This window comes from Ipomoea nil, unplaced genomic scaffold, assembly GCF_001879475.1.
Source record: "Ipomoea nil cultivar Tokyo-kokei standard unplaced genomic scaffold, Asagao_1.1 scaffold2159, whole genome shotgun sequence".
NCBI classification, from domain to species: domain Eukaryota; kingdom Viridiplantae; phylum Streptophyta; class Magnoliopsida; order Solanales; family Convolvulaceae; genus Ipomoea; species Ipomoea nil.
The window spans coordinates 2,809,457-2,823,315 of record NW_017618587.1 but is presented as its reverse complement, the minus strand read 5'-3'; the positions used below and the strand labels follow the sequence as shown (position 1 = coordinate 2,823,315).

Here is a 13,859-nt window from a genome sequence, read left to right as displayed (position 1 = left end):
GTGAGTGAGTAGCAAACTAAGCAAAGTACCATAGGCCAAAGGGATGAAGCATGGCAGGAAGTGTTATAAAGTCAGAAATGAGGGGCGGGTGTGCAAAATAATACATCGGAATTCGTGGACCCATGTGGTCCTACGCATACCTGGTAATTTATTTACCTGCGATGACACTCTTCTTTTCCTCGAAAAGGACAAACTTTAACGTAATGTAATCCAAGTCCTTCACCCCCACCATCTCGTCGCTGCTGCTTTTACTCTCCACTCCGCGTCCACACCTCCTCGTTCTGTCTTTCTTTCTTTCTTTATTTATTTATCTCTCCATCTATCAAATTAATAATACTATTTTAATCCACTGCACTGCGGTTTCGATCTCATCTTCTTCACCTCTTTGCGTGTAGCATTAATTGTTTCTGTTTCTGGAAAACCAGAGAGAAAGAGAAAGAGAAAGAGAGCCCCGTTAAACTGTTAAAGCATCTCACTTTCCAGCGCGGCAGCGAAAGAGATTTCTGGTTTCCTTTTTTTTTTTTTTTTTTTTTTTTTTTTTGGACAAGTTCCCATATTTGGCTCCTGGGTTTATTAGTTTCAGTTGTCGGTGGTGTGATTCTTGGAAACAAAGCTGCAGAAGAGTTTTTGGGTCATAAAAGGGGGAATCTTTCTGCCTAAAGTTTGATTCTTTTCTGGCGTAGAAGTGAGATAACTGATAAGATAATAATGGTGGAGACAGGTCATCACCACCACCATCCGCCGCCGCCACAGGGGGTTCCGCCGCCGCCTCCAGGAATGCCGCTTGGCGCCGCCAGAGGCCCCGTTTACCCTCCGGCGGAGCAGCTGCTTCACCTCCACTACTGCATACACTCCAACCCTTCATGGGGTTAGTTCTCTTCTCGCACAAGATTCTTTTTTTATTTATTTATAATTATTTTTCTTTTAACCAATTTTGTGCTTATCTCTGGCGTCTGAATTTTAAATAAGCTTTGCAAAGTAATAAATCGAGCTGAAAAAGGTGTATCACCAACTTTTCCTGTGATACGCTTTTCAAACATCCATACAGAATATAAAAAAAAGTTGTGCTTTTTTCATATGGGATATTCTATAGTTTCTTTACTTTGGGACCAAATTGGAGATCTATTGACTAAAATACTGTTTTTCTGGTTAGCCCTTTTGTCTTTCTTTTCTTGAAAAGGAACAGTACCCATATGGGTTTATAGTTCAAGTGTCAGTTAACATACTCTGCCATCATGTATGGATTAGTAAAAGTTTGTAAGAAGCATAGGATTGAGCTCCTGGGGTTTAGTGGCTCAGAACTGAGATTTTTTCTTCTAATAGGCCTTTAATTTCCTTGTTTATGAGTGTGCCAAAGAAATGGTTTCATTGTTTTTGAGCTCTAAAGAGTTTGATGGTTAGATAGTGAGTGATTTTGCAGTTTGACAATGAAGCTAGGGTTGGTGGGATCTAGTAATAGGCCTTTAATTTCATTGTTTATGAGTGTGCCAAAGAAATAGGGTTCCAATCTTAGGGAGAAAGACTTTTCACCAGTTCTTGCCTTCTAGGCCATTGAAGATCATTATTTCCTGCTATGAAGAGCTGCATTGTTGTCAAACCTAGCCCCCGTGTATCTGGATTCTTTCACCATATGCCATGACTTTGGGAATTTTGGATTGGTTAGCTAACAATTTATGGATAATCTGAAGCAACTAATTAATTATGATCTCTAATTTCTTCAGTTCAAACGGTTTTGCTGGCTTTCCAACACTATGTGGTTATGCTTGGAACTACGGTGATGATTGTGAATACACTCGTGCCTCAGATGGGAGGGGGTGCGGTATGCCTTTACCATTCCCGTCTTAAGGAAGTTATTTAACTGTCATCTCGAGTGGTAACTAACCCGAACTTTATTTAATCTCTCGAGCAGGGTGATAGGGCCCGCGTGATTCAAGGTTTGCTTTTCACGTCCGGAGTGAATACTCTCTTGCAAACACTTCTTGGGACACGGCTCCCCACAGTCATGGGTCCTTCTTTTGCATATCTTATATCGGCATTGTTAGTTATAAATGATCTCTCTAATGATACCTTTCCCTCCGAGCATGAGGTAAAGCAAATTCGGTTCTACTATTCAATTTTTTTTTTTTTTTTTTTTTTTTGTGATTGTAAACACATACTATAGTCATTAATTATTTACTTTCACCCATGGTGTTTGTAGAGATTCCTCCACACAATGAGAGCGATTCAAGGTTCACTAATTGTCTCTTCCTTTATCAATATTATTCTCGGTTATGGCAAGGTGTGGGGGAATCTTACGAGGTAAACTGATTCTCATCATTGTTATCGGCATCTAACACTCGTTAAAATGTTTATTCACTTCCTTTTACTTGATATTTATAAGCGATTCCCGCATCTTTCTTCACTTCAGATTCTTCAGCCCCGTTGTTATAGCTCCGTTGGTAATTGTTTTGGGTCTCGGTTTGTTTTCGAGGGGCTTCCCACAGGTAAAGTATCTTTCCGTTTTTTTCAATGTTGAAAAAATCGCTAGGCGCCTGGGGACCACCTAGAGTGCCTAGGCGGGCGCCTAGGAGGTCGACCGCCTAGCGCCTAGGCGCGATTTTTGCAACACTGGTTTTTTTAATCTTGCTGAAAGGCGTAATACTTTTTCTGATATGGTGTATCTCCGTTTACTTGTGCAGCTGGCCGATTGTGTCGAGATTGGCCTCCCGATGTTAATTTTACTAGTTGTATGCCAACAGGTGATGTTCCTTATTCGATTCATTTTAGTCTCAATACCACGAGCATAAAACTAACACGTAATCTACAGTATCTGCAACATGTCATCCATCACCACGAACGTGCCCGTTCCATTCTTGAACGATTTGCCTTGCTATTTTGCGTTGGACTTGTCTGGGCATTTGCCGCTATCCTTACTGTTGCTGGTGCGTACAACCATGTTAGGGAGAGAACCGCGCTGAGTTGTCGTACAGATCGGTCCAACCTTATCTCGTCTGCTCCATGGTAGTACTAGCGGAACATTAGGATTTAGGAATCTGTCTGTTTCCAAATTAACTAATTCTCACTGGAGCTCTATTCTTTTTTAGGATCAAGATTCCGTATCCTTTCCAGTGGGGCACTCCTATATTTAGAGCGAGCCATGTTTTCGGAATGATGGGTGCTGCACTCGTTACGTCGGCAGAGGTCTGTTATCGCCTTCGTGTCGTATTCTTCAATTCTTGTTTCCTAGTGAAATAACCGAAATGTTTTGAGATTTAAAGAATTTCCGTAAAAAAAGTTCACTTTTTGGAGTTTCTGACTTGGGATCATGTCGGTTTTGCAGTCCATTACAACGTTTTATGCTGCGTCGAGGCTTGCAGGTGCCACCGCCCCTCCGGCATTTGTTATAAACAGAAGCATTGGCCTTCAGGTTCTTCCGTCATAAGAAGACTACACACTTCTTCTTCTTTTTTTTTTTTTTTTTTTTTCCTTACCAAATCATTGGACATTAATATGCGGTTTGTCGCCTTATTTTTTTGTTTTATTGCATGGGCAGGGTATAGGCCAGCTCATTGACGGGTTTTTCGGTGGTGTTGTCGGTACTGCTGCATCCGTGTAAGGAACCAATACCCTGCAAATTCATTTTTATCGGGTTTCATTATCTAATGCTTTTAGATGGCATCGTATGTTTAGCTTTACAATCAATATTGTAATTCTTCTTCGTCTTGATGTGTATGGGAAAATGCAGTGAAAACGTTGGCCTACTCGGACTAACTCGTGTCGGGAGCCGAAGAGTTGTAGAGATATCCAGTGCTTTCATGATCTTCTTTTCCATATTTGGTTCGACTCTCTCTCACTCGCCCTCTATTAGATTCAAAATTGCTTTTTTGAGCTGTAAATATAGCATACGTCATTTGATGAACCCACGAACTATATAACCGAACAATGATTTGTTGAAATTTCCAGGAAAATTCGGTGCATTCTTTGCTTCAATTCCTTTGCCCATATTCGCAGCCATATATTGCATCTTGTATGGCATTGTTGGTAAGTCCTCATCCTCATCATTTTTAATTTTTAATCCTCTCAATGTATCTTCGCCTAAAATTTCATTATTGTATTGCAGCTGCTGTTGGGGTTTCATACATTCAATTCGCAAATAACAACTCGATGCGAAACATTTATGTATTGGGTGTCTCTCTGTTCCTCGGAATATCCATACCGCAATATTTTGTGATGAACACGGATATTTCTGGTCATGGTCCTGTCAAAACCCAGGCCGGATGGGTAAGAAACCTGACCTTTCCTTAACCGTGCGATTCTTCTAACCGATAGTAAATGCTGGTGAGTAATACAGTTTTGGTCGATGTTTGCAGTTCAATGGCATATTGAATACGATTTTCTCATCGCCCCCGACTGTGGCAATGATCGTCGGGACAATTCTGGACAACACCCTGGAAGCGAGGCATACAGTGGAAGACAGAGGTCTCCCCTGGTTTGTGCCTTTCCATAGGAGAACGGGAGATAGCAGAAATGAAGAGTTCTATAGTTATCCCATTAGATTTGGTGAGTATATGCCTACAAGATTCATGCGATAACAACCTCGTACCCATCCTTGTATATTGCAAACTTGTCCAATTTGTCTCGACTCTTTTGAATTGTATAACATTTTTGCTGATTGACTTTGTAAAGTTATGTTGGCTTTCAAATGAATTTTTTCGTTAGTCAAGGATTAAGTCTATACCTAGGGTATTTAGAGACCAAATATGTTATTATTTTGCTTTTAAAAAAAATGTTATTTTTGGGCGGTTTATCACTTCTGTGTGATTTATGGATTATTACACTAGAGTGGAGCGCATACTTTTTTTCAATGTATACTCTGATTCTTTGAATGGTAGATTGTTGGTAAAGTTAGGTTAGTTGTCCTACCCAATAGAGGTATCTACAATTCAACGAGAAAATTACTATGTGGGCCACACCTAAAAAAAGATTGCGGGTAAAGAGTTAAGGACACATGATTAAATTATGACGGTTGCATTAAGCACAGGTCTTCTCATCTAATAAGTTAGTAATTGGATGAAATAGTATCATGCCACTCGTATTTCTTTCATCACTCAAAAAATACTATGTTTTTATTTTTTGTTCAACTTAAGCTTCCAGCTCTAAACTGAAATTGAGCTTCAAACTTCAGTTCAGCTCAATTACATCCTTAATTGTTGCAAAATCTAACAAAACTTAATTACAACCCTAATTGTAGCAAAACCTCTGTTAAAGTAAAAGATCTCGCAAGCATTTTGCAAGAGCATATGATAATTCTTAGTAATGTTTACATCATAGTGGATACATCAATGAAGTTGCAACTTTATTAATAATACCAAATTGATCACTAGTTCTTGAACACTACTACTGAGACAAAAGAGTGCCACTGTAATAATCGAAACAAAGGGCATTCAAGTTTTTCTGTAATTGAAGCACAAAACGAAAGCTATAGATGTATGTCTCGATCCAAGCTCAACTCCTAGTTAAGTGTTGTTCAGGACTCGCACCATTTCACTTCCTGCAAAATGACATGGTTAGTCGGTCACCATTATCTTATCTCGATATTTTCATGCCAATTACAATCTAAGACTATATATCATAGCGCGGGTGACATGACCATGCAGGTACGACATAACCAACACTGCGTTATATCCCGCAAACAATAGACAGCCATTCAAAGGGTAGTATAGAAAGCCAGGCACAGGCGTGTGAATCCATGTCTGCAGTTTTTGGTGTGGACTCGTATAAAATTACAAATTCTGCAATTAAATGTATAATCTCAATGCTAAGTATGAACTTTAGCAAAAATTGCAAATGGGATGAAAGAATGTGCCTTTTTAAAGACTCACATAATACTTGTTAAGTGTTCTTAAATATCTGCAATGCAAATCTATGATCTTGTAATTAGAATGCAAAACCAGAAATTAGTTTGAAAACCTTAACAGCACTCAACAAAATGCCTTAACACGGAACTGAAGACTCTGCCTAGCATCAACATGAATAGGGAAATCCATGTTGCTCGAAACCATAACCAGAGAATAGCATCTTATTTTTCTTTTTATATCTCTTCTTAAATACAACACTCCCATTTCGATTAAATGACAAAGATAATAGTGTTTTACGTAATGTAATGACTCTGAAAACTTCATGATTCCAGTGTGATTCAGGACATTCTCGCAGCAAGTAAATGTAATGCATACATTTCTCAATGGAAAATCAACAAACAGGTAGATCGCCCAATCATATCATACACTTGAATAGTTGAATCACCACATACAGTAAACTAATTCTTACTTCTATGCCAGAAAAAAAAAAAAAAAAGGCAATCTTTAGGCAGAAAGATTCTCTCTTTACTACCCAGAAACTCTTCTGCAACATTGTTTCCAAGAATTACACCACCGACAATAGAAACTAACAAAACACGAAAACCAAATATGATCTATGCTGGAATGGGGTGTAATTCTTACTGAATGACAAAACAAGAATTCTTATTGTTCGTCGAACAGTTTCGAGCATTTAGTATAGTATAGCAAGACCAAGAAATTATCAATACAAAAATCTTAGAAAAACCCATTAATCAGTTTATACCTGGAGATGGCTACCAAGAAGCTTTCTTCACGCCCTGCAAAGCACCCTGATTTGCTAAAGCACGGAAGACGATCCGAGACATCCGAAACTTCTCATAAACAGCACGAGGGCGACCGGTGAAGATACACCGATTCCTCAACCGGGTAAAGGAGCTATTCCTGGGAAGCTCCGACAACTTCTGACGGTGTGCCTCACGCATATCCGCCGGAAGACTCGGGTCGTTACAGATGGCCTTGTAGAGCTTCCTCTTCACCTCGCATTTGGCCGCAAGAAATCGGCGTTTCTGATCTAGAATGTTCCGTGTGAACTTGCCCACTTTCCCCAAACTCATCTTCGCCGCTCGTAGAAGAATTCAGCTGCCGCTTTTGCTTAATCGTGGCCGGAAAATGATTACGATTGCCTTCTTTACTGGATAATCAACAGTCTAGGGTTGGGGCGGATCCTTAGGCCCATCTGGCCCACTCAAATCGGGCCTGGTTTCTCCTTTTAGCAAACGAAGCCCAATATATTTTTCTACCGTTGTTATACCATGGACCAGCCAGGTAGACTCTGATCCTAAATTGTGAATATTTAGTATGTAAACAATGGGAAACAAGATGTCAACTTTTAAAGAGTAAAATTCCCACTATATGTCTACTCCAACTCAGTCCATTCTTATCAAATTTTTGCCCATTAAACCAAATCTTCTTAGAAGAATGGTTTATAATGACATTGTGTGTTTTCTTTCCCACAAAAAAGGTGGAATCCTTTGTCCTAAAAGTTCCATATCTCGGTCTGACAAGATTATGAAATAGTAAATTATTTTAGTAACTTAATAGCTCATTAAGTTGGAGTGTCCGATGTTTACAAGGCCAAATAGAGTTATTCACACGAGAATGTGAAATTCTTACACTACAACTATTCTGCTTCAATTTTACATTCTTATCCACAATCTTACACCCACAACATTGTGTGTTTTCTTGATATGTTGTATGTTTTAGCATTGTGTATAGCCTAGGCAGGTTCAAACCATCATTAGGATGCCTTTATATATAATCAGTGTTATATTTAAAATAAAAATAAAAAAATCATGTAATGATCAGAAAGAAAATAAAAAACACACCACAATATCACATTGTGAACATAGCTCTTTTGTAATTTAATATAATAATTAAGTATTTTAACATCCACTAACAAATACAATGCCTTTCGCATGCATCCAAGAATCCAACACAAGACTAAGACTAAGAGTGAAATTGGTCATCCTATGATTTGAGTTGTTTGGTTCAACACATGAGTTTCTGCATGATGAAAGCTATTGCAGCACAAACAAAGTATATGAGATCATTCACCATCACTGTTTTTTGTGTGGGCGTTTCATTTTGAGGAGGTGAGAAACGCCAGCAACTACGTGCAGTCTGCTGTTTGGAACGCCTGTTTTTGCAAGCGCCTTCCCGTGTTTGTCCAGGAGAACGAAGCAAGGAACATAATTTATGTCGTAATTCAGAAGCTGGATAATAAGAACACAACAGAACAGAATAAGTCAGTTGCAATTCAAGCATAAAATGCACTCATCAATGAAGTTAGGCCAAACAAAACAGAATCATATAACGAGATAACATCAATATATGCTGATTAGGAGATGGACTCTGCTACTCGTATTTCACACAAGTGCAAGTACTACAGAAGATATTGGATGCCTGGATCCACAACAAACTCTCAAGTGACATCGATATTGGCATAGGATTAGGAGTTACCACTATCTACTCTCATTTCAGTAACCCAAATTCGAGATTGTGTGTCATTACTCGATGCCAAGTGCAAGGATATAAAGACCACGGAAAATCCCCACTGAATTGATGGTTAATTGGAGATTTGCAGCATCACCCGTGTCCAGTTATAAACTCATCAGGAACCAAGAACCTCTACAGCATTCACATAACCAAACAAATCTCTACAAACAGCAATGTTCTCACAAAGTCCCTTGATGCTACACTGAGAAAAATCCTAAACAAAAACATTTTTTTAGTATCAACATCGCCAATGAGAACATCCTTTTGGGAATCAGAGAAACTAGCCAAAATAATGTTGATTTGTAAGCAGTGAAACCTCTATAACCTACTTTGGCATTACTACATGATCCAGAAGTGATTATCTAGAGAATCAAAACCAGACTCCAATAGCTCCAACTCTCCAAGAACAACATGAACGAAACTTTAATTACCATTTTTTTTTTTTTTCGGAGTTACGAGGAAAACATGCGGCCACTACCCGAAGATGTGTGTGAACCTACCCGGTTGACTACAAGAGGCAAACTAGTCTACGGTGAAACCTCTATCACCTACTTTGGAATTACTACATGATCCACATTTAGTAGGTGATTATCTAGAGAATCAAAACCAGACTCCAATAGCTCCAGCTCTCCAAGAACAACATGAACTAAACTCACATTACCATTTTTTTGGAGTTACGAGGGAAACGGGCAGCAATTATCCGAAGGTGTGTGAACTACAAGAGGCAAACTAGTCTAGGTTATCCATAGTTGCTCAGCTTAAACCAATAAGGCCAATACTCCATTGTGTTACCAAGTCAAAACCAACTTGGATAGATTGCCCACATTAGCAATTTTAAAACCTATACTTCTTCATCACAATACAAAACAAACCACCAAAAGAATGACTCTTGAATGGTAAAACTGAGATCTTTGAACTTAAATGGAGCTAAAATTTGGATATTACAACGCAGCAACAGCAACACAAGATCTGTATATCTATTTTAGCTCAAAATATAAGAGAATATTTAGTGCGCAACGAAAATAATGCGAAATTGGGAACAGAAAATGTGCACCTCAGGCAACCATTGATCACTCGTAGCATCAGCGTAAACAATGTTGAGCCAATCCGAGTTCCGCTTCTCGACCTCCGTAACGAAACTAAGCATAGAGTTGCAGAGCTGGCACGCGGGGGAGTAGAATTCCAACACCGTAGCCTCTTTAACGCTCGCCAGCGCCGCCGCAAACGCTCTCTGCTCCGCCTCCGATTGTTCCTCCGGACTCAACTTCTTCTTCATCGCCGGGGGCGCCTTCATTCCGAGGGAAAAATTTCGGGACTCGGGCATGTTATGGATGAAACCGAAGGCTAAGGAACTCAAATTTTGAAATGATTTGAATAGCCATGGCGTCTCTAAGGTACACGGAGTTGCAGGGCTTTGGGGGTTGTTCTGGTTAGGGATAGCAGTATCCCACGGCCACTTTAAGCAGAATAGAGGGTTGTTGGACTTGGAATTCTCCTTCCCCATCGATGAATTGTCTTAGAACTTCTCCGACGCTTGTTGACATCACTGACGGCGAACTGACCAAAACCCAAAAGTATCGCCGGCGGTGCTGTTTTCCGAATTGGGCTGATCCCTATTTACTGGGCTTCCCCAAAAAATAGGTTTTGGGCCTCACATAAAATCACCTATAACATATTGGGCAATTTATATCCTACACCACGGCGTACATTGCACTATGCGCCCAGATGCAAAACGACGTCGTTTTAATTATTTTTTTTTTTTGAACTTTCCCGCTCCAGTGAATGGCAGTAGGCTTTTCTTTAAAAAAAAACCCGCTGTTCAAGAATGTTCATAATGTTATACTTGAATACACATAATGTCATACATGAATACACATAATGTTATAACAAAATATACATACTCTTTTTAAAAGATAATACACATAATCTAACATAATACATAATAAACATAAACTTTTAACATAATACACATCAACTCTTAACATAATACACACAAATTTTCTGATTCGGATGTACATAATTGTATAAAAACAATGTACATAATTGTATAAAAAATACACATAACTGTATGAACCAATACACATAACGTTGTGAACGAATACACATAATCTCAGCAACTTCCTACTGCGCCTCCCAACACGACCCCAAAACGACGTCGTTTTGGGAGACGCGCGGCGCACAGTACTATGTGCGCCGTGGTGTAGGATATAACGATTGAACATATTATGTACCTATAAATAATTAAATGTACATAAAATGTTAATTGTAAATATATAATTTGGACACGATTTATCATGTACATAGTGGACCCTGATCGCCTGATTCACATTATAACAATTACAATAAATTCTTAAATGTTCAGTATAATTTTTTTAGGTATACATAGAGTTTTTATCTTCGGACACAGTGACTAATCTTTTTGCATAGACACATCTTTTGAGTGGGACAACTGATCTGTAAATTTAACTACCTATAACTAGCATGTATCATTGTCTCATTGTTTAACATGTTAATAAGTTGATATAGTATTGTTAGTTAAAACTAACTCACGACTTTATACTTAAACGACCCAAAATATCTTGTCATTAGTAATTAGTTATACATTAGTCTTAGACTTTTGTTATGTCATTTCGTCCTTGTCGGTTAACAAAAGAGAACTATAGAAGTGGAGGAGAACAAAAGATGTGGCTGCGCATCAAAAAAACAATCTGATTTTGACATCAAACTAGAAAGGGATGGACGGTGAAGGAAACGGTGTTCACATGTGCCCCTTTAACATCAGATACACCACGCACGTGTTTAATACCAGCCGTGAATTTTGCCTCTGCTTTTTTAAAGAATTCAATAATCTTTTATCTTTAATTCAGCTATTATTCGAATTTGTGTTTCAAATAAAACTCAGTTTGTAATCAGTTATAACAAAAAATACCAATAGTTATCTTTCACACAGAATCGATTTAAAATTTTGTAGTTATCAAATCAATTATTCAACTAGCTCTACCCTAAAATAATGTAAATCAAGCTTCAAGAATTTTGTACCAATAATATACATGGAGTAATACCTGTGTAAGACCGTATTACGAATAATTAATTTATAGGCTTTTTTTCAAAAAAAATTATAATAAAGATATAAATATTAATTAATTTATTGGTGAATATGACTTTTTATTTAATATTTCAAAATAGTAAGACATGCGGTTTTAATGTTTCAAAATATTCTTAAGTTTATATTTAACTATAATAATATAATATAACCAAGCTGTCAATTAACAGACCATGGTCTCATGATGGCGATAGATTTCCATTCCTAATAGAAAACTATTAACAAATAATTAATTAGCAACCACTAAACATCATCGCTTTCATGCTAATGATAGCTGGTAGACGCCTCCGAAAACGACGACGTAATGTAATCCCTCACTTCCCTGGCAATCACATCTTTCATGGCATCCCAAAACACCACCGGCAAACTCTCAGCCGGCCTCTCCGGCGGAGAGTGACGGCCCATTCCCGGCGGCGCCAGGGACAACGCCGTCATTGGGTCGAACTCGTCATCCCAAGTTCTGTTTCCAGTGTCCACTCTCGGACTCTCACTGTCCGTTTCCGATGATTTTTCCGTCTTGGATTCGGTAGATCCGGACGAGTTAACGTTAACGTTAACGTCCGCCGCCGTCATTGGAAGATCAGACGGCTGAGGTTGTTTTTGGTGCCTGCGTTTTAACGTGGAGTTCCAGTGATTCTTGACGGCGTTGTCGGTGCGTCCGGGGAGCAACCGCGCAATGGTGGCCCACCGGTTGCCGTACCGCGAATGGGCGGCCAAGATGGCCTCATCCTCCGCGGCGGAGAACGGGCGGTGCTCCACGGTGGGACTGAGCTGGTTGCACCACCGGAGGCGGCAGGACTTGCCGGAGCGGCCCTTTATGTACTTGCTCATCATGGACCAGTTCCGGGCGCCGTACCGCTCCACGAGACGCGTCAAGATCTTGTCCTCCTCCGCACTCCACGGCCCTTTGATCTTCTCCGCCTGATTCCCGCCGGCCGAAAACGACGATCCAGAAGAACACGAATCCGACGACGTGGAAGACGTCGACGACCATCTATGAAAAGCTCCCATTATGGAGTGGAACCCAAGAAGATCGAATTGAATAGTTTAAAGACTGTAACTTTTTGGTATAATTTGTTGGAAATCCACACTTCTAAATAGAGGAAATTCTTGCTTGGAGTAATTCTTGCTTGGAGTGATGTGGGGAGTGGGTTGAATGATTTGGAGTTGAAGAACTATATATAGATGCAGATGTTTATATAATACTGAGTAGTGAGTATTATATATATATATATATATATATATATATATATATATAATACGTCTGCACAGTGCAGTGACAGATGCATGCACCAGCTAGCTCCTGCTAAGCTTTTTTAACACTCTACTTAAAGATTAAATTTTTTTATTATTATTATTATAATATATGTGATGTCATTGGTGTATTTGATCTTATTGTGTCAGCAAGTAAACGTTTACCGACCAAATTAACATTTAATTACCCAATATTGGCTAGGATTTACCTAAAAGTCTGAAGCCGCTACCTAATGTACGTGTTGTGGATGAAGTCCGCCTTACAAGAAGTTAAACCAGCATAGGAAGTCAGTGTTTAATAACTGTTTAAGTTATCTTTTAGTAATTGTGACAGAATGCTTGAATATGAATGACTTTTTGATTGTTGAGTTAATTACTAGAGTGAAATGACTCACAACCCCTAAATCACCAAGTTGAACAAAACTAGGTTAATACTTAACAAACTATTAGGTCATGGGACCTATGACCTAAAAAAAAATATGGGTATTTATAACTATTAAAAAAAAAAACATAATGATCATAAAGAACTTTTATACTGTACGTATTTATGTTTCTCATTTTCACACTACTTTATGTAACATCATAGAATAACTCAAAATATCAGTTGTATGACAAAGAAATATATATATATTTTTAATGAGGTATGGGCATTATGTAGTATTAGATGGTGTGAATCACGCGGCAAAGGAAGTCATAAAAATTGGAGTGGACCCATGGTTTTAGGTAGTCCAACAGTACAGTGGTGGCTTCATGGAAAGTGGGGAGTGTGGAGTTGGTGGGAGTTAATGCCCCCTTAACTAAATCGGTGCTTAGATCCCAAACCAGTTGTTAAGCACATACTAAACACATTATTATAGGTTACTTTAATTTGTTTTCTCGTAGCAGATCAGATCTGTCCTCGTTGGTTCTGTTTTGTCTTTTATATATGGATTCCCAGATCAGATGGCGACATATAATCACCACCATTATATTTGTCATCTTGACTTGCTAGCTAGCTAGCTAGTGTTCATGCATGGCACGCAGAAGGTTCATTGAACTGCCTCTAATTGTTCGTTAACTCGTAGTGCTCCCTTGGTTTGAATTCGTCGTTGGTAATGATATATGGATGAATCGATGTGGGGTGGGTTTGT

The 13,859-nt window shown here is 38.9% G+C and overlaps 3 protein-coding genes and 1 long non-coding RNA gene across 5 annotated transcripts; 1 reads left to right on the top strand and 3 right to left on the bottom strand.

Moving 5' to 3' along the window:
* Nucleotides 1–191: 191 nt before the first annotated feature.
* On the top strand, nt 192–4,702 carry LOC109149569 (nucleobase-ascorbate transporter 3). The gene is made up of 14 exons (XM_019297396.1): nt 192–868; nt 1,722–1,819; nt 1,910–2,086; nt 2,198–2,298; nt 2,408–2,483; nt 2,679–2,738; nt 2,807–3,000; nt 3,084–3,180; nt 3,320–3,406; nt 3,533–3,591; nt 3,725–3,816; nt 3,943–4,020; nt 4,100–4,260; nt 4,350–4,702. The coding sequence occupies exons 1-14, from the start codon at nt 709–711 to the stop codon at nt 4,569–4,571; spliced, it is 1,662 nt and encodes a 553-aa protein (XP_019152941.1). The 5' UTR covers nt 192–708; the 3' UTR covers nt 4,572–4,702.
* A 539-nt stretch (nt 4,703–5,241) lies between these two features.
* Nucleotides 5,242–7,012, bottom strand: LOC109149126. The gene is made up of 2 exons (XR_002048920.1): nt 6,601–7,012; nt 5,242–5,530 (listed from the first exon to the last, which is right to left on the bottom strand). It is a non-coding gene; the product is annotated as an uncharacterized LOC109149126 (long non-coding RNA).
* A 678-nt stretch (nt 7,013–7,690) lies between these two features.
* On the bottom strand, nt 7,691–9,992 carry LOC109149163. The gene is made up of 2 exons (XM_019296822.1): nt 9,427–9,992; nt 7,691–8,089 (listed from the first exon to the last, which is right to left on the bottom strand). Exons 1-2 carry the CDS (start codon nt 9,874–9,876, stop codon nt 7,934–7,936), a joined length of 606 nt encoding a protein of 201 aa, XP_019152367.1. The 5' UTR covers nt 9,877–9,992; the 3' UTR covers nt 7,691–7,933.
* A 1,578-nt stretch (nt 9,993–11,570) lies between these two features.
* LOC109149141 (transcriptional activator Myb-like) lies at nt 11,571–12,637 on the bottom strand. Of its 2 annotated transcripts, XM_019296796.1 has the most exons (2): nt 11,967–12,637; nt 11,571–11,933 (listed from the first exon to the last, which is right to left on the bottom strand). In XM_019296796.1, the coding sequence occupies exons 1-2, from the start codon at nt 12,484–12,486 to the stop codon at nt 11,740–11,742; spliced, it is 714 nt and encodes a 237-aa protein (XP_019152341.1). In that variant the 5' UTR covers nt 12,487–12,637; the 3' UTR covers nt 11,571–11,739. The 2 variants fall into 2 exon arrangements, with proteins under 2 accessions (XP_019152341.1, XP_019152340.1); XM_019296795.1 differs by having other exon boundaries at nt 11,571–12,636.
* Nucleotides 12,638–13,859: the final 1,222 nt, after the last annotated feature.